The sequence below is a fragment of the Mizuhopecten yessoensis genome, unplaced genomic scaffold (assembly GCF_002113885.1).
Source record: "Mizuhopecten yessoensis strain PY_sf001 unplaced genomic scaffold, ASM211388v2 scaffold3091, whole genome shotgun sequence".
Lineage (NCBI taxonomy): Eukaryota > Metazoa > Mollusca > Bivalvia > Pectinida > Pectinidae > Mizuhopecten > Mizuhopecten yessoensis.
Window position 1 is genome coordinate 897,852 of NW_018404871.1, and position 19,188 is coordinate 917,039.

Genomic DNA, 19,188 nt, shown 5'->3' on the forward strand with positions numbered 1-19,188 from the left:
ACTATTTTTGTTGACCTTTGTCCATGGAAGGTCCCTGCAAAATTTCATTGAAATTGGTTCAGGGGTTTTGGAGAAGAAGTCGAAAATGTAAATTGTTTACGGACGCACGACGGACGACGGACGACGACGGACAAAAGGCGATCGCAATAGGTCACTTGAGACTTAAGACAAAGTCTCAAGTGACCTAAAAATGGTGGACAGAGAAGATGACAAGAAATATGTCAAAGCTGAACACATTTCAAGTCGCCCATCTCGCAATGGTTTACTTTCAAATTTGCTTAATCCAAAAAAAACATATTCGAGACGGACACATTGTTTTTTTATTACAATAAATGTCGGAGAAAACTGAAGTATGCGTGAAATACCACGAACTTTCACCCGCATATGGATCGTGTACAGAAATAAAATACTTTATTTACAACGGTTCTGACGATTCAATCATATTCTTTCTTTTTCAATTTCCATTCTTTAAGAGACAGAACGATAACCTTAAAGTGTGCTTGTTTGAGCACTTTTGATACATTTAATTTTATGTTTACTATCCCTTTTTGCTGTTCCTTTAATCATCTCTTGCATTGTAAATACTGTAATACTACTACACGTACTTATATATTCACATTTACTATGATACTTTTATATAATCTTTTAGTGCATCATTCTGAAATTATTTAGCACTTATTCTATTATGCACCGATCAAATATGGCTAAATCTTTTCACCTTTTCAGGCTGTAACTCTTAGCAACTTGATGACGTTACAGTTATTCTTTATTGTTTTAGTCACATGACCTTTATTGTCATTGTACCATATTTGTAAACATCATGTAACTGTGCTCTGAAGACTGTGCCTTTTGGCCGAAACATGTCAGCACGTAGGATGTAAATCTAACATTACATTTTGTACCGGATTCAGCGGTGTTGTTGCTCATCATTTCTTTTTTCAATTGCTCTGCTTTCCCTGATGAGCACTGTTGAATACCATTAAGGTATCCACCCCAGGATCCCTACCGCCACTATGGAACTGACTTCCTTGCAGGGACGTTGGGTCTCCACCCCCCAGTTGTTACTAGTCTATTTAAATTTGAAAAAAATCAGACACATTTTTGGAGCTGCACTTACCACAGTTGGCAATATTTTGAACATGCATTTTAAAGCTTCTTTCTGGTCATTCTTTTAACAATGTTTTTATTTTAAATTCTATGAATTCAAATACATGATTTTTAATTCATCCAGCCATTTTGTTGCAATACTACAAACCCTTCTAAATGACTGTTTTCTTTTCTCAATTCCAAGGTAAAATATGACCAGTTAAGTATTACCAGTATATACATCACTTGTTCATCACTTGATCCTATTCCATCAAATTCCATCTAAAGAAATAGCCTACATTCCTTCTAATTTTTCATTTTTATTATATTTACTGGTTATATGGATCATCAGATGTACATTTTCACAGAATTTTCTGTAAATATTGTAATATGACAATTCCAAAAATCTCATAGGATTTTCAATAGTACATGTATACATGTCTATATTTTTGAATTACGTAGAGTGATGAATGAATATTTAAATATCAAATTATTAAACGAGGCTGGGTGAAAATGAAGAGTAATACTGCCTACAATAGTGCCAGTTCTTTTTTCAAGCAAATCTGAAGATCATCTGCAATACATGAAAAGTAAAGCTTATATTACATTTTGCATTCTACAGTGCTTTTACAGCTCTACAAGCCGATATTCTCAAATGCAATAATACCTGAACTGGTGATTTGACAGTTTGAGGTTTAAGTGTGACAGGGTTAGTGGGTGTCAATTCCATGCCAGGCAAAATGTCGTAAAGATGTTCCTACAGACAGGAGTGAAAAGTCAAGTCAATTTTAACAGAAATATCTGCATGTCTGCAGTTACAGTCCACAGTACCTTCCCACTGTAATATTTCATTTTCATCTTCTACTTTATCAAAGCAATTAAGAATCAAAGAAAGTAATAAAACAATTAACCAACAAAAGAATGTTAATACAAACTAAAGAAAGTTTTATATAAAATTTCTATGAAACAGTAATTAAAAAGCAACAACATGCAAGTTAACAAAACCAAGAAAACGTAGAACAAATTTCTTTTTTGTGCATCCGTCTTGAATTTTTAGTTCACAAAAAGATAACTGAATGTTTATATTTCATTTAAACAAATTAAGTTACAATCACAATTACAATTTTTTTTGAAAATATTTTAAAAAAATGTTTTCATTAAATTTCATATTCCAGTTACAATCATTTAAAATAAATATATATTTTAACCCACTAGATTAAAATGTGAAACAATAGCAAAGTAAGGAAACAAAGTTCTAAAAGAAGGCACAAAAACATAAAAACAATGAAGTAATTAACAGAACTCATGCATTATGCGTCTCGTAATGATTATGTGAACATGCAGAAACTCACATCAGTAGCATATCTTCTGTAAGCTCCTCTCCCTAAGAAGTTGTATCCCCCATGTGTGCTTCCTCCTCGCATGCCTGCAGATACTCGCCCACGCCCTCTGAGAGCCCCACGTATCCCCACAGCTGTACGACCTTGAAATCCAGCTCCTCTGCAAAGACAACTAATTTAGATTAACTTTTCCTTTCTGTGAAGACTCACAGAGGTAAACTTAATTCTCTAGCATCAAGTAATGTATAGTTTACAACATTTTGTACCTAGCATCCATTTACAAATGTTTATACAGTAACATTAGTGTTATCATCAAGAAAAAACATCAGGCCAAAATGATTGGTTCAATAGTGACTTTGACCTGTTCAAATTAACTTTTTCATAATGTATGTTATAAAATGCAAAATATAGCTGGTTAAAAATTCCATTTAGCCTGTTCTTAGTTACTGAAAAGCTTCAATATATATTGATTGAAATGGAAAAAAACCCACCTTCAAACTTTATTGAAGGTCAATAAAATATTTTGAGTAATATGTCTAAATTATTGATGTTATAGCTTACTTAAATATTGAACCAAGCATCTACAGTTTTTTAAGGGATATTTAACCCTTTCACAACTGTAGACCATAATGGACTCATCTCAAAAAATGCATGGTAGAGTCTGCTTAAGTTGCCTAGGGGGTGAAAGGGTTACCAAAAGGGGCCTTCATAAGGCAGTTATGAAATAAAGTACCCTGATTATTAGTTACTAAAAGTAATGTCAGTAGTTGTGAAACCATTCATTAATATCATGTGTGACCTCTCAAAAAGCTATAGCATCTCTAATGTTTATTGCTGTGTTGCATAGAGTTCACAAGGGCATTGACTGTACCTATAGGAATGTTATCTACTCGTTGACAAGAGCATTGGCTAACTGGGGGACTGGTTATTTGGGGGGGTTGAGGTGAATCCGAACACTCCTCTCTAGTTCATGACTGGGGACGAATTGGGGCTAGAAAGAAAGAGTCTCTTACAGACTCTTGCAATGTTTGGCATCACATTATCCTGTTGATGAGCCTCCAAACAAAAAGCACAATATTGGGGCCTTGGGATCTCAGCTGTTATATTCCCATTAACAATCACTAGAGGCGTCTTCAAACCATTTTGAAAATTCCTTCCTAAACCATAACCGATCCACCCCCAAATTAATCAAAGAACATGCCTCAGCAAAACACCAGTGCACAAGTTGATTGCTTTCTACTCAAAATAATGTGAATAAAGTGGTAGGCAGATGCGAATTTGCAGTCTCTTTCTCACACCATTAACCTCCTATTATGCAGATGGGCACCTAGCCTGATCTTGACGTCACAACGTTGTCCTGATCTCGACCAGTTATTAACTCTACCTGTGGCATTTTGACACCTATGTTTTATACTGCAATGTATGTTTAATACAAAATGCTAAACAATTTAGTTGCATTTCTTTTTTGTTTTGGCATGTTCGTCCTGATAATTAACATGTTTAAGCAAAAAAAATTATATACCATTCTTGTTTTAAATACCAGACAAGCAATCTATTACGTCTACATATTATGAGAAAAAGAGTTGTGATAAAGGATTTTTTTAAATTAGAGGGGGACTGATGATTGATTAAGCATACCTTCCACCAGCACCCCCCGATCCTGTGTAAGCCTGGCCATACATTGCATTAGTTGCAGCAGCTTCCCCAAATACATTGAATTGAGCGTAGGCCTGTAAAGTACAAAATTAAAATCGTACAAAACCATTTCATCAGTACATGATCTAATTAATGTTTACTTTATAGTTGCATTCTCAGTATCGTATCATCATTTACAGTTGTCCAATTGTTCAACACAATATTCTGTATTTAAGCTTAATAATTTCTGCACAAAAAGAAAAATTACCTCTGCCTTTGTTCCTTATACATCAAGTAAACATTAAACAAGTGCTCAACTTTACAAGATACATTTTACTTAACATTTAAAAGAATACAAAATTTTCTCCCGGTCTTCATATACATATTGATATGCTGTTAAACCTGAATATAACTAATAAGGTTATTGTAAAACATACAATGTTAAATGTTGTTCCCAGATAAGGTCACAAGACTTATGAATCACAAATTTTCAGATAGATTTCGCAAAAAAAACCCCACAATATAACAAACATGAATCAACAGTTTATGAATGAACTATGGAACATTAACAATCAAACAAGATCCGTTTAATTATATGGGTTGACCGGTTCAAAATTAAATTTATGTATAAAGGTAAGTCTAGATTTGGTACATATAATTATGATAATATTTGCACATTTAAACAGACTATAACTACTAAATCTACTTGAAATCCTCATAGCTTGGTATCAGCATGTGTGCCAACTTACTAATACATGTACATGATAGAACAATGTGAACACAGTTTATAAATTACTTATGAAAATGTCCACAACAATATCATACTTTTCTAAATCATGTGTCTCACATTTATATGCATTCCAACAGTGTTGGACCTATAAACAATCGCCATGTCTTTTCAACAATATTGAATGCTATTAAGCTTGACCTTAGAAAAATAGTCCCTCATACAGGACTGTTTACAAACTCGAGACCAAGTTAGAAATATCTCGACGTTACGCACGAGAATAAAAAGGAAAGAACAATTTGCAAACTTTTCCTAACATCAACTACGCTTAGTACAGGGGTGTAGCATCTTTGTTATCCAAAGCTGAATCCTTCACAGGCAATCCCCCATTACAGAGAATTTTACATCCGACACATATTGGACTGTTTTTTATCATGAGCATTAATTATAACAAATCATTTGGACAAAGAATTTTTAATGTCATCATGGCACAATGCAAGAATGCAAACACTTACATATCAGAGAATGTCAGGAAAGACTCATTTGCCTCCACAATTACATCATGGTGTCTGACAATTTCAGTTAAAGTAATGAGGTTGATTTAAGCAATGAATGTTTTAGCAAATGTTGTTATGGCCCTATAACACACATTGCTATTGATGACAAACTTAATAAAGCCAAGTAGGGCTTTATGTAAGTTTGTCAGCAATAGAAATGTGTGTTATAGTTTGCCAGCGAATCGGAATATCATGGTTGATAAATAAATAGCGAGGAGTATCGAACAGATTAATTTTCCAAAACAAATATGGTGGCGGGAACGGACGTTTCTACAACGCCAAGGAAAATGTACCCATTGCGTAATAATTGCTTAGGCAACACCATCATACAGTCTTTCTTCTCTAATAGTAATAAAGCTTCAAATATCTTTTTCTGTTCGGGTTTCAGACGATCAATCTCAAATAACTTCAGAACTTCTGCATCATTCTCATCAATGTTCGCCATATTTGTTACAACTCTGAGCGCCTTTTTGAAAAAGGGTCACTAATTGGTCAAAATTTAATGAGTATTTATAAATATAAAGGTCACTTGAATGTGACCCTGACCGCTGCACACTCAGGTGTTCAGGCGTAGTACGAAGTTAACGAAGCCATGTAACATATGATTTTAATCAGATTGTGTTGTTATAGTCTCATAACAACATTTGCCTTCGTAATGTATTATAATTGAAGGAGGCAGAGCAAATGTAAAAATATTGAAATAACAGGCCTTTTCGCTCTTCAGTTTATCCTTCTGAACTATGCCTGTATTATTTCATTTATTTTGTTCGATTTTCAATTGCATCCCTTTTCTGGTGGCCCAGGGAAGCTATGTCATCCCCAAACCTTACGCTACCATGTCGAGGTTTGAAATAACAACATTTAATTGTAATAGAGTGCGAGTAATTGAGTACTAATGCGTGCCGCTAGGACACCTGTGGACAACGGTGATTTACCCTCCCTGGCTATTTATTTCTGCAACTGATCATGACCAGGCGAGTTACCATTTTAACCGATGTTGTTTCAATGTAACAAGTGATCACTTGGAATGGTAGCTCTTTCAATAAAGCAGACTTTCAATAAAACCGGGATCAATGTAACCGATACTGAAATACAAATAAAATATAGAAAAACGAGCTGGGGATTTTATTATCGCTCAAAATTAAGCTGTCCATATTAAAAAGAGAGATTTTGAGGAGCTCCATGTGACCTCTTCTTCTTTCCCTGATGAACCTCTAAAGTATTGGGGAGCTGCTCCGAGTCTTTCCTTTTATATAAACATATATTTACCATCACAAAGACTTTTGATGGGTTTTATAAGATTTATATGTACTGACTTTTAAAGTGAAATTGAGATGAACGATACAAAAAACCAAGAACATTTGAAACAAAAACTAACAAAATTTAATATATATCATCATGCATAACATGTTAGAAGTTTAACCTGGTTCAGGTATTGCATTGAATAATCACTGTCTTCTTCACCCTCCTAATAAAGCAACAAGTTTTTAAAATCAACTCTAGCTACTAACACAGAGACCAATCAGAATCTAGGACAATTTTTCTTTCATTTTTGCATGCAACAGTAAAAAATCAATATCCATTTGTCTTTGTGTTCAGAAATGTTAAGATGCCATACAACATGATAAATGTTCATGGCTGCATTTCATTTAATTGCCAATACTTGCTGTAGGTAATTCATAATCAGGAGAGATTCAGTTTATTTGAAAGAAACATTTGTTACCTCCTGCATAGCAGTTTTCCCTCGAGCATACATTCTGTAGTCATTTTTGTCCACTGGTTTTGCGAGTACAACTTCAAGGAGTGATCCTTCTAAACTGCTCCCTTTTGATTAAAAACAAAAGTTGCACATTTAATCGATTACATTAAATATTAATGAACATATTTTTGTACATATCTACAACAGTATTTTTTCTTAAGAACTTATAAAGTACAGTACATAGTTATGTAGCTAACAACAGTCTTTACCAATCATGTTGCTATAATTTGTGTTGGCCATATACAAATATTAGATTTGTGGAGAAAAGAGAAATCTTACATAATAGCATAATTGCAATGGACAATAAGCATGAACTGTATCTTGTTTAAGTACATTTACACAACAAGTTTGATCTCAATTGATCATCTTTCAACTTAATTAAGGAATCAACACATGGCGGCTTTACCATTTGTTGCCTTTATGGCCTTCAGAGCATCCCCCCTCTCCTTGAAATGCACAAATGCATAGTCTCGCATTTTCTTCACCCTCTCAATGCTGTTCTCGTTTCCACAAGCTTTGGAAAAAAACTGTTGAATAGTCTCCTCTGTAGTGTTCAGCATGAGGTTCCTTACATATAGAATCCGAACCTAGAAATTTAGAAAATTAAATAAGCAATGATTTGTTAAGCAACTTTTTTGTCTTTATTTTCCATCAGTGTCCTTTTTTTAAGTATATCAACAAGGAACAGAAAACAAGTATAGGTAATATGACCAAAAGAAATACCAGGCAAGATCCCAGCTGTAGCAATGGTGTGTGCAGCTGCTATACACATTATTGTCTATTTATATGTGCAACTATGCACTTGCCATGTATCCCCACAGCACATAGGAAAATCCCTGGTATAAAGGGAAGGGTGGATTGTGTTTCTAAAGTAATAAAAGAAATGAAGAAAATCCTGCATCTAGGTCTCTTGTTCATCGAAACGTGCAAGACTCCGACCAAAGCAAAGGGACATAAATGCAAAACAAAACAAACTAAAAGAAAAAGCTATTTTAGAAAATGAAAGGTTCTCTATGGAACAATTGTATGTGTATACTGTCAATCATCAGCGACCAGGTAGCCCTACTGATCGATTGTCCATAGAGTTTGGAGGGTCTTGGGTTCAAAACCCATGCATATTTATATCATGTCGGACAACTGTTATATAAATTGTTGAATAACATTTTCTCCCACCCTTCACAGGTGTGTCTCCTGTTTTAGCCGAGAAAGATCAGCTTGTCACCCCATAGGGGGAGATAATCTCGTGCCAATTAGCATGTGTGAATTGTGACGTTGTTAAAATGCGTCATCGGTAATTGTGACGTCATCAAAAAGTGAATGACGATATGCATACCCCACATGTGTTTTTGTTTACAAACATGTCAGATTACTGTTGGTGGAGCTGTGACTGAAATAATAGGATGGGAGAAAAATAATCATCCCCTGCCTAGAGGGTGTCCGTGTGTAACACAGAAATCTCCAACCCTCGGGTGACTTTTTTGGTTGTCTTACCCTCGGCAAAGCCTCAGGTTAGACAACCAAAAAACATCACCCCTCGGGTTGGAATTTTCTCTGTCACACAATAGGTGGTGGGCACGTCTATCAGTTATTATTTTTAATAGATAAGTCTTATCTATTAAAAAAAAAAAATGATAGACGTGCCCACCACCTATGGTCACACCCTCAAGGTAGGGGAAGATTCTATTAATCCATGTCATGTTCCTGCTTGCAAACCCTTGATGTGTGATCCATCATCCAGGGGTAGGGGAACAAACTCTTGTTTTAATACTGTTTTTGAAACTGCAGTAACAAAATTACAATGAATATTTTTGGAGGCTACAATGATATTCAAACCTCTGTTATGATATATGCTAAAACCTTGTAACACATTAATCAACTTGTGAAATCATACATCAAGCTATATATACTGTAACATTTCTCTCACTTTTAAAGAGAACCCCTTTCAGTTTATGAAAAAGCAAAATATATCATAAAATCAACTCATCTAACATTCAATTCATACTGAAATGTTCGGTCTTATACCACTGTTGCAACGATCGAATGTCAGATTGAAATGTTTTGGTTTAAATATTTTGTATAATTAGAGACTGATTGATAATCTTACGATAACAACAGTTGTTATTAGTAAATGATACTAACTTTTGACATCGTGTCTTCATCAACATCCTGTTCTGGTTCAGCCCAGTCCACTGCTATCTGATGTCCCCAGAGTTGAATCCGTCCTGGAATAAGCTTTCTCCTTGCCATAGCTGCTGCTCTGTGGCTCTCGTACTCCACAAATGCAAATCCCCTATTTTTCGTTTTGTCAACGACACTTGGATACACAATCACGTCTGTAACTCCCTCCGTTACCTTTTTCATTTCTTGGAGAATTTCTTCTCTACCTTTGGTTTTAGGAATACCCCCAACGAACAATCTGCAGTTGTCCACCGAAATACATACACCTAGCAGACGACCTTTTCTAACTTCGAAGTTATTCATTTCACGAACACATTTCTGTGCATCACTTCTGTTTGTGAACATAACAAAGGCGTAACCTCTGTTGCTTCCTGAAAAATCCATCATTAATCTCAACTCATATATTTTACCGATCTTTTCGAATACAGGCACAAGTTCATCTTCATAGCAATCGCGGGGAATTTTACCCACAAAAACTTCACATCCCCGCGAAGGTGCCTGTCCTTCCCATTTTGGTGGGGGTCCATATTTCCTCTGGCCATTCTCTTGCATCATTGGATATCCCGTCTTCTCCATTAATTTCAACAAGTTAGCCTCATTTGGGGCACCAACAAATCCCTGTTTTTCTTCCATGATTCGTGTCGTTGTTACTTATGCTCTTCTATCGCCATATGCTTTACCGGATTATAGCAGACGGTCCTGTTATCTGACCAAGGGTTGAAAGGTTGACAGCACATGCGCGCAAGGTACCCCGTCATCTCACGTGCTAGATAACAGTACACAAGCTTTCCCGTGGTTGGTTGAAAATTCGCACACGTGACAACAAGTGATAGTCGGCATTAAGATCAAAGCAAACACTTACCTGTAGATTTATGATAGTTAGCTAAACTTAGTTTACGATTCGGTCTTATCGGTGTAGCAGGGCAAGCCACGATGTATTTTTTTTCCGATATTGATTTCCTATTTTAGCTAGCATGTAGAAACAGTAAAAAAGTCGATTTAGATCAGCCCTAAGCTATCTAAGAATTTAAAAATCAGTCTTTTTTTTTTGCTAATTAACAATGTTCGTCCGAGATAAAATTTATGCAAACATTTTCACTATTCGATTCTAAAATAGCTGCACTTATTAGTCAAAACAAACAATTGGAAAAAAAACGTGGAGCGTCTGCCCTATATAATCTTGTCAAATCGTCCCCTTACACAATAGTGTACTCCCTCCTAAACTTTTACAGAGCTGTTAACACCAGTATAAATTACCTGTACTAAGGATAATACTGTGTTTGTTTATTCTCAAATAAAATGACAGATAGCAAATGGTCCTAAACGGCTAATAAAAATAGTGTCCTATGAGTAACACAGAGGATTGGATTCCATCCAGACACTCACGCTGAACCCATCCCAGTGTTTGACCCAGTTAACACAGCCAATATTGACCGTGACGTTTGATCAACATGGACGAGTTTTATGTGATCGCTTTGTATACATACCTAGGCACAGAATTAGGCAGATCACTGTCAGTGTCGTTGTGTTATCTTATTATTTGTAACTGATATACGTTATCCGGGTAAAATGCAGACTAGTTAGGCTTACACGGACATATTTATTTAAAACCAATCTCAGATATTAAAGTTAATTAACATTCTTTACTTTTAAGTACTAATATATTAAGTATTCTCTCATCAGTGTTAAACAATTAGCAATCCCACATATCAGATCAGATCATGTACAAATCATTTTCACCGACCCTTGTAACTTAATTATTGAAAACGAAACCAAAAAAACAAACAAATACTAACATATAAGAAAAAAATATGCGCTATGAATGCCTAAACAGGAAATATTGAATTCACCCAATGGTCTGTCTAGCATAATGATCTGACATTAAAATCTGGCGTTTAAATTATACAAGATGTTCACATATGGCACAAATGTGCTATATGAGAAACGGGTTTTCCCGTTTATAAAAAAATATCCAACACTTAATTAATAGTACAGAGACCAACTTTATGAGGTTTATTTTGATCCTTTAAATTAAAAAACGATATCAAATCGTCTTAAAAAAATGCCCTGGACTTAAAAGAGGTCAAACAATAAAAAAAAATGTGAAATTTCAATTGTTTCTTGCAACATTTTTTTTTTTGTGTAAAAAATATATTATACCCCATTGAAGAAGCACGGGTGTTCCGGAAACTGTCAGTTCCTCTAGGCTAACCTTACGTTATGGGTTCGAACCCAATTTTACATTTTCACGTGGTATGCCTGTATATTTGCATAATTGGTATATATGATTCTTCTTTTTACCATTTTTAATCAAAGACATGCAATAATTATGACAGTAATGTGTATGTTCATTGTTGCATGAAGTATATGTGATCAAGACCCATTTACTGTTGCATGCAGAAAAAACTGGTTGTTGTAAGTTAAGGTGTGCTACATAATTATTATACAGCAAAAATGTAGATATAATATCAATAACAACACATTTCTTATAATTTATTTTGTCCAAAATAAATCTAGAAACAATTTATACGTCTGGTTAGCCTTTGGCACGTATCCTCGTACGTTTATTTTTCCAGTTGACAGTTCATGGTCATTTTAATAAGATGCATTGGAAAATTTACACGTTTATCATGTATATGAATGTATCAGTTTGACCCGTCTAGATTTAGAAGAGGGTAAGGGAGGGGGAGGGGGAGGGGGAGGGGGTGTACCTGTTCACGCGTCACATTGTAAGGTACAACCAAGGGACGTGCTATGGCATTGGGGAAATTAGTATAGGATCCCGCCTATATACCGTTGAACAAATATTGAATAAACTACACCCCTACAAATCATTGCAGTGCTTGTTCTAAGTTACAAGAGTCTTGTATCAGTGTTAGAATAAATACGATATATAAACATTAGATACTCAACGAGATATAAAATATCATTATATGTATAGATGATCAGCATTTTACTTGCACAACCATTTAATAAAAAAGAAAATCTCACTTTTTACATTTTGTTACAAACAAAAAAGTCCCATGGGCTCGTAATGTAGCTGGTTTTTTTTTATATTTCTTTCTGTTGTGAACACATGAACTGGAAATAATCATGTCTACCAAACATGTAGTACATATAATTCAATTATGGCAACTGTGAATTCGCAAACAAAATAATGTTGGAACATGGTCAACATATAAAGTATATATATATATATATAGCAGGTGTTCCCCGGGAAACCAGCATAGCGGGTATGAAATGTTGATTGTTATTGATTACAACATAACTCCAAAGCCTTGTGTTCCTATGCACGAGGAACAAGTGTTCAGTTATGTTAATTTATTTTCACTTCCGTGACCACTAATACAGGTGAAATTTAGTATTTCAACATTCGGGAGTCCTTCATTTGAGCAAGCCGCCATCCTCGATAATCAGGAGTTACGCTCACTTTCGCTCTCTGCAACCCTGGAATATGTCATGACAAAATTGAAGGCACGAAGATAGCTGTTTGATTGGTAACCTGACCAATCGCTAGGCTGATACCTCTCATTTGAAGAAAGCCTGTCAATTTTTACCGTTACATGACCGCGATATTCTTTTGATGTACATCAAAGGATCGAACTAGTCTTCTTGTCTCATCAACAAGGTGGCGCACACCGAGTCTTCACTTTTGCCATGAACTACATGTATTCCAGGGGTGTAGAGAGCGAAAGTGAGCGTAATCCCTGAATATCGAGGATGGCTAGCCGCTGGCTAATGACTATCTCGTGATGTAACCATGTGATCTTGAATACAGGTCAAGGTAATTTACATAAACAAGTTTGATAGCCCTTCGTCACATCAGTTATATACAGACCACATATCATAATTCTAGGTCTAACACTTTTTTAAGAAGCAGCGGATTTGACCCTTGTGACGTTACTTAATTGTCAAGGTCACTTACTAAAACAAAATTAATAGTTCATCAACCCATGAAGCTACAAGCCAATTATCTTTTCTCAAAACCTTTATAACCTTTAAAAGAAACCATTTGAATGTTTAAATCTACTTGATCCTGGGCGACATTGAAAGAAAATCAATGCCGTTCGTTTGAATATAATTGTCCTTTATCCTTGCAGACTTCACTCATGACCATGGACCTTTTGGTTATTCAGAAAAAAAGTTTCATGGGGGATTTAACTCGCATGACATTGAAATTTCGTGAAGATCATTCATTCGAACAAAACTGAAAACTCCACCCAGCCTGCTACTGACTAAATATCATGGCCCTAAAGTTGTTTGAATTTTTGAACATATTTGACATGTAAAGTGGAACATGAAACTTGGATAAAAATCTTTCATTTGGACAAACTTGATTGCCATTTAGACCAACATGTTACTAGCCATATATATGCAAAAGAAGTGCCTTTAAGATTTGAGCATGTGACCTTGAAAGTGGTCAATACCATTCATATGAATAAAATGTGTACATGTAGTCCTTTACTCAAGCCTGCTACAATTCAAATAGCCAGATTCGGACACATTTGGCCGTGGACAATGGCGACGTTGAAAGTGTGTCAGGGACATTTTAACAAACTTGATAGCCCTTAACCCCAGCACACTACTAATTAGGGTCAAGTATTTGAATAAATTTGACCCTAATTAGTAGTTACATTGAAAGCGTGCCAAGGTCATATATTAATAATTTAATAAAACCTTGATTTCTTTTACAAAAACTAATTACAACTGGATAGGGTGTGTGTGTGGAGGAAACCAGAGTAACAGAGAAAACCCACGTCGGGAGGTGACCCATACCTTTTCACGTCCGTTAGGGTAATCGAACTCCGGTCGCCTTGGTGAAAGGTGAGTGTGTTATCCACTGCGCCACCCGACCCTCCAGTATTTCGGTAAGGATCATCTCCTTTCGAACCATGTTTTTCAAATCATGTGGGGGCCGTATCTAATCTAATTCCGTGGTACCATATGAATTTTACGATATGCGAATTAAATATTTCACTTATATTTCATCTATCGCTCCCCCTCTCATACAACGACCTCAGGTTTATACGATATTGAATCTCCCATGGTCAAATGATGATCCAAACCCAATAAGGTTAAACCCCTTTACCCCGACTCAATTAGTAGGCTTTCTTAAAGATTTTCTCTTTCCCTCCTGGGTCCAAACAATCTGCTACCACGGGGGAAACACCCTCCGTTTATGCATTGGCCCAATTAAGTTTGCTCCATACCTAACTTCGAGTTAAGATCCATTTTTACCCATACTCAAGGAGTGGGATTTTTATAATTTACCTTTATTATCCCTAATGAGCCCCACCAAGTGGTCTTCACGGGGACACATCCTTCAATTACAAAACTTAAATTGAAACCCCTCGGTCCAATGATATATGATATTGCTGTAATTATTTTGACCCCGATATCTATTTCCCCTCTCCCTCCTATTTCCATTGGGAAATACATCTGTATACTGAAATTCAGGAGATAAAATTAATTTGATTAATGTATGCTTGCATATATGACACGGTTATGATATCAGAAACAGCCGAGGGACTCCAAGAAATGTGAAACTCTTTAGGAGAATAACATCATCCAATGTTAGGGGATAATGGAGTTAAATTACCTTGGGGTTTTATTCAATTACAGTGGAAAACTAAAATAAACGCAAAAAAGATATCGGGATTCCACGTATACATACACTGCTCCAGATATTGAAAACAATTAAAATTCATGTTATCTTTTGTAAGCATGTACTTGGTGTATGGAAATTATTATGATAAATATGATATTTTTCTATCTTAGAAGACACCCATTGTGCGCCATAAATTCATAATTTTAAGAAAATTGTAGATTGAAGTCATACTATTGAATATGTAAGAAACTGAATAGAATATATCTGTGTTATGTTATTGTTGAACGTCGATCGGAAGCTTGAGCTTGTGAAGACGTCTAAATATCCTCTTCTGACTTGATACGTTGCTAGCAGTATAGCCTGCCATCAACGGACTGCGGTTGCGCAGAGATTAAAACTATAAACTATTTACAATGTATCAAGCTATTTAACTATATCTTATTGTGAATACTTGTTTATTATGATGATAATTTATATATGATTTAAAATATTTATGTATATACCCTCAATTATACTATAAGGAGTAACTAACATTTTAATGGTAATATGTTTATTACTATTTCTTTTCTTTTAATGTTAGAGATCCCATGTGAATCATTAATGATACAAGGAAGGGCAGAACTTCCTGGGGCGATTCCTCCACAGTGTGTTTAAGTTTGACTTGAACTCGTTTGGTGTTTTTGACGACACAGTTTCCTCAGGTAGACAGTTCCAGACCTTGATCACTCGATCGGTTACTAAAGACTTTCGTACTAGTGTTAAGCTTGAAAGGTTTCTTGAATAATTTTTTAAGAGTGACCTCTAGTGGTACTAAGTGGTGTAGGACGAAACATCAGTCCGTAGTCTAAATGGTCGATCCCGTTCAATGTTATACAACTCAACCACATCTGCCCTCTCACGCCTGTATTTCAGAGATGGTAAGCCTAATGTTCTTTGGCGTTCATGGTAGGGCATATTCTGTATTTCTAGTACTCTTTTGGTGGCTCTTCGTTGGACATTTTCGATAGCTATTTTGTCCTTGTTTAGATACGGTGACCACACTTGCGTAGCGTATTCCAAATGTGGACGGATAAGGGACCTGTACAGGGTTGTAAACAAAGCTATATCCATAAAAATGAAAGTTCGTAACAGTAAAACTTTTCGACACTGCCGCATTGACTTGGGTTGAGAATTTTAGGGTGTTGTCAAAGTGAACTCCGTGGTCCTTTGCTGTGTCTACTTTCTCTATTTCGGTTGTTTGTCCATTTTGCGTCAAATCGTATTTTGATGATTTGGGGTTGTTACCAATCTCCATATGTTCGCACTTCTTGGTGTTTAGCTTCATGAGCCAGCTGTCGGTCCAATTACATATTTTGTTGATGTTTATTTGGAGTTGTTGTCTTTCTAATTCTGTTCGTGTTTTTGAATAGAGTTTGGTATCGTCCGCAAATAATTTGGTTATACAGCTGGGATGTTCAGGCATGTCATTGACGTAGATCAAGAATAGTATCGGACCAAGGACGCTTGCCTGGGGAACTCCATTTGTGACTGGAAGACTTGAGGATTTTGCTCCGTTGATTGTAACTCGCTGGGTCAAGTCTTTTAGGAATTCCTTAGTTCAAGCCTAAATTTTACCTCTGATACCATTTTGATATAGTTTATATAATAGCAAGCGGTGCGACACTTTGTCAAAAGCTTTGCTGAAGTCGAGGTATATGATGTCCACATTGTTCCCATCATCTAATGCCTGTGTCCAGTCTTCGATGACCTCTGGTAGTTGAGTGGTACAGGAGCGGTTCTTGTCCATGTGTTTTCAGATAGCATTTCGGACTATGCGTTGTAGAATCTTACATGGAACTGACGTCAAACTGATAGGTCTGTAGTTTCCTGGGTCACTTTTAGCGCCTTTCTTAAATATTGGTGAGACGTGAGCCCGTTTCCACGAATCTGGTAGGGTTCCTTCTTGGATGGACCTGTTAAAGATGATTGTTAGGGGTTCTTTTAATGTTTCTATTGTTTTTGAGACGAAATTTGGATGGATGTTATCTGGGCCAGGAAATTTGTTAATGGATTGGTTTTCTTAGTTGCTGCTAACACAAGGTTTTCTGTCACTGATAGGTCGGTAAGCACGCTATCGTATGGTCTTTCCTCAAACTCAGGCAAAACTTCTTCGCTGTCGTCAACACATACACTAGCAAAGAAAATGTTCATAACGTTGGCCGTCTCCAAGTCTGGGGTGGTCATTTTTCCTTTATCATTTTTGACTCTGGTGATGGACGTTGCTGTTTTTGTTTTAGTTCTAACATATTTCCAGAACGGCTTTGGGTTTGTTTTGATGTTGTCCGCCATTTCAGAGGTATATTTTGATCTTCTAATTAGATGGACGCTTCGATTTCTCTCAGTCTTGTATTTTCTGAAGTTTTCTGGGGTTTTGCAGTGAAGATATTTTTGCCAAAGTTGACCTTTTTTCTTAATAGAGTCTCTTGAAGCTTTGTCGATGTTGATTTTCCTTATTCGGGAGGGATCGGGAGTTATTCCTCACTGGTACATGCTTCTCTATTTCTTTAGTGATAATTACAGAAAATGTCTCTAATGCCTCCTTGACGTCGGAACATCTAGCAAGTTCATGAGAATCCATTTGTTTGAGGTCCTCATTGATTTCTTCATAGTCTCCTCTGTGAAAAATATGTTTCATGGGTGCCCGAATTTGTTCTGCTCGCGGAATTTGACTGTATAGCAGATAAAGTCGTAGGTTAGTACAGAATGGTCGCTATTCCCTAGTCCATGATGATAATTAAGATTTTCAACCATTACCTCTTCATTAGAAAGGATTAGATCCAGTGTTGGTTGTGTTTGTCCTTCTCTGTATCTGGTAGTTTCTGTGACATGTTTTGGAACAAGAAGTTGTCCCTTATGCACTCTAGAAAGAGAGTTGCTGGATGCGACTCACTAACGTTAGTTGTGTAATGGTTCCAGTTTATCTCCTTGTAGTTAATTATACAAAATCCCCTAAGATAAGTATGTGTGAGATTAGTACGTTAGTTTAAACATATTTTATTGTACAAATATACAAATGGATCGGACAACAAGTTATTAAAACTTAATAGAGTCCTCTCCTCAATACATATTGTAAAAAAAAGTGTATATGTTTATGGGGAAAGGGAAAAGATAGGTTGAGGAAGGAACTGTGGGGTGGGAGGGGGTGGGGTGATGGAGGGGAGGGGTGTTACCTAGAAAATTAAACTTGGAAACTGAGAAATTGATCCGCATTTGAAACAATTATAAATTATACAGATTTCATGACATGCAACCTGGTAGAGTAATTTCAAAACGAACAGAATCAATGTAACAAATAAATCAGGCAAAATAATGAAATACAATTACACATATAACAACTTAAATAAGAATAGAAAATTAATTATTACTATCAAAACCTATTGCTGGATTTGATGTAATGATGCACATGTCTGAAGATACTTATGTTGTTTTCTACCGAAAGTTGACTATTTCCAAACAAAAGTAGTTCTAAATTAAAATCAACATGCAAGGCATTCAAATTTAGGAGCAGGGTATGTCTTTCGTTGTTAAAAAGTAAGCACTCACAAAAAAAGAGAAAGGCATTTTCACAGGGATGGCCACAATAACAAACTGGACTATCGACCAGATTTACTCTAAAAAGATCATAGTTAAGTGGACTACACTGATGTCTAAGTTTAGTATGCAAAATGTTCAATTTACGTTCTCCGAAACCTAAGTAAATTGGTGGAGGAGATTGTACATTTGAAGTTAATGAGTTTTTAAAAGAATGTAATGAGGGCAATGATCGTACTGAAAGGTCCAATGAATTCCAACCGCGAAGAGTTGAAGGTATAAAAGATGAATTTGTTAGAGAAAGCCTGAAAGGACGAATTCTATAATCATCATTGTTTATAAGGGTATAACGGTTAATTTCTGCAACGGAAGCTGGCAATAGAGAATTTAAATAGTCTGGAGTTAATTTGTTGTGCATTTTATACAAAAGTTGGAGTTTTCTGCGTTTTCTTCTATTCGAAAGAGTTTCTAGACCAGTTTCAAAAAGAAAGTCTTCAATTCGTGCATATGAAGGAAGGCCAGTTATAATACGAAACGCTTCTCTTTGGGCTTTCTCTAACATTTCTGTTTCATAATTTGTACAACCATCCCACAATTCACAAGCATATTCTAAAACTGGTAAAATAAATGATTTATAAATCTTTAAAAGATTATCACGATTTAATAAGTATTTTAGTCTACGTAAGACGTTGACTTTTTTCATAACTGAAGTATAATATTGCACAAAT

At 35.8% G+C, this 19,188-nt stretch overlaps 1 protein-coding gene across 4 annotated transcripts in view; it reads right to left on the reverse strand.

Annotated features, from left to right (window-relative positions):
• The window catches only part of LOC110446982 (APOBEC1 complementation factor-like), a 24,410-nt gene extending 14,403 nt beyond the window's left edge, over window positions 1-10,007 (reverse strand). The window contains exons 1-7 of one of the 4 annotated variants that reach the window (XM_021492342.1): window positions 9,244-10,007; window positions 7,511-7,691; window positions 7,069-7,169; window positions 6,769-6,813; window positions 4,065-4,156; window positions 2,439-2,586; window positions 1,754-1,843 (exon numbers count right to left, since the gene is read on the reverse strand). In XM_021492342.1, coding sequence (XP_021348017.1) covers window positions 1,754-1,843; window positions 2,439-2,586; window positions 4,065-4,156; window positions 6,769-6,813; window positions 7,069-7,169; window positions 7,511-7,691; window positions 9,244-9,915 — 1,329 coding nt within the window. In that variant the 5' untranslated portion in view covers window positions 9,916-10,007. Of the gene's footprint in view, window positions 1-1,753; window positions 1,844-2,438; window positions 2,599-4,064; window positions 4,157-6,768; window positions 6,814-7,068; window positions 7,170-7,510; window positions 7,692-9,243 lie in introns of all 4 variants that reach the window. The other 3 variants (XM_021492341.1, XM_021492343.1, XM_021492344.1) reach the window with 3 other exon arrangements.
• Window positions 10,008-19,188: the final 9,181 nt, after the last annotated feature.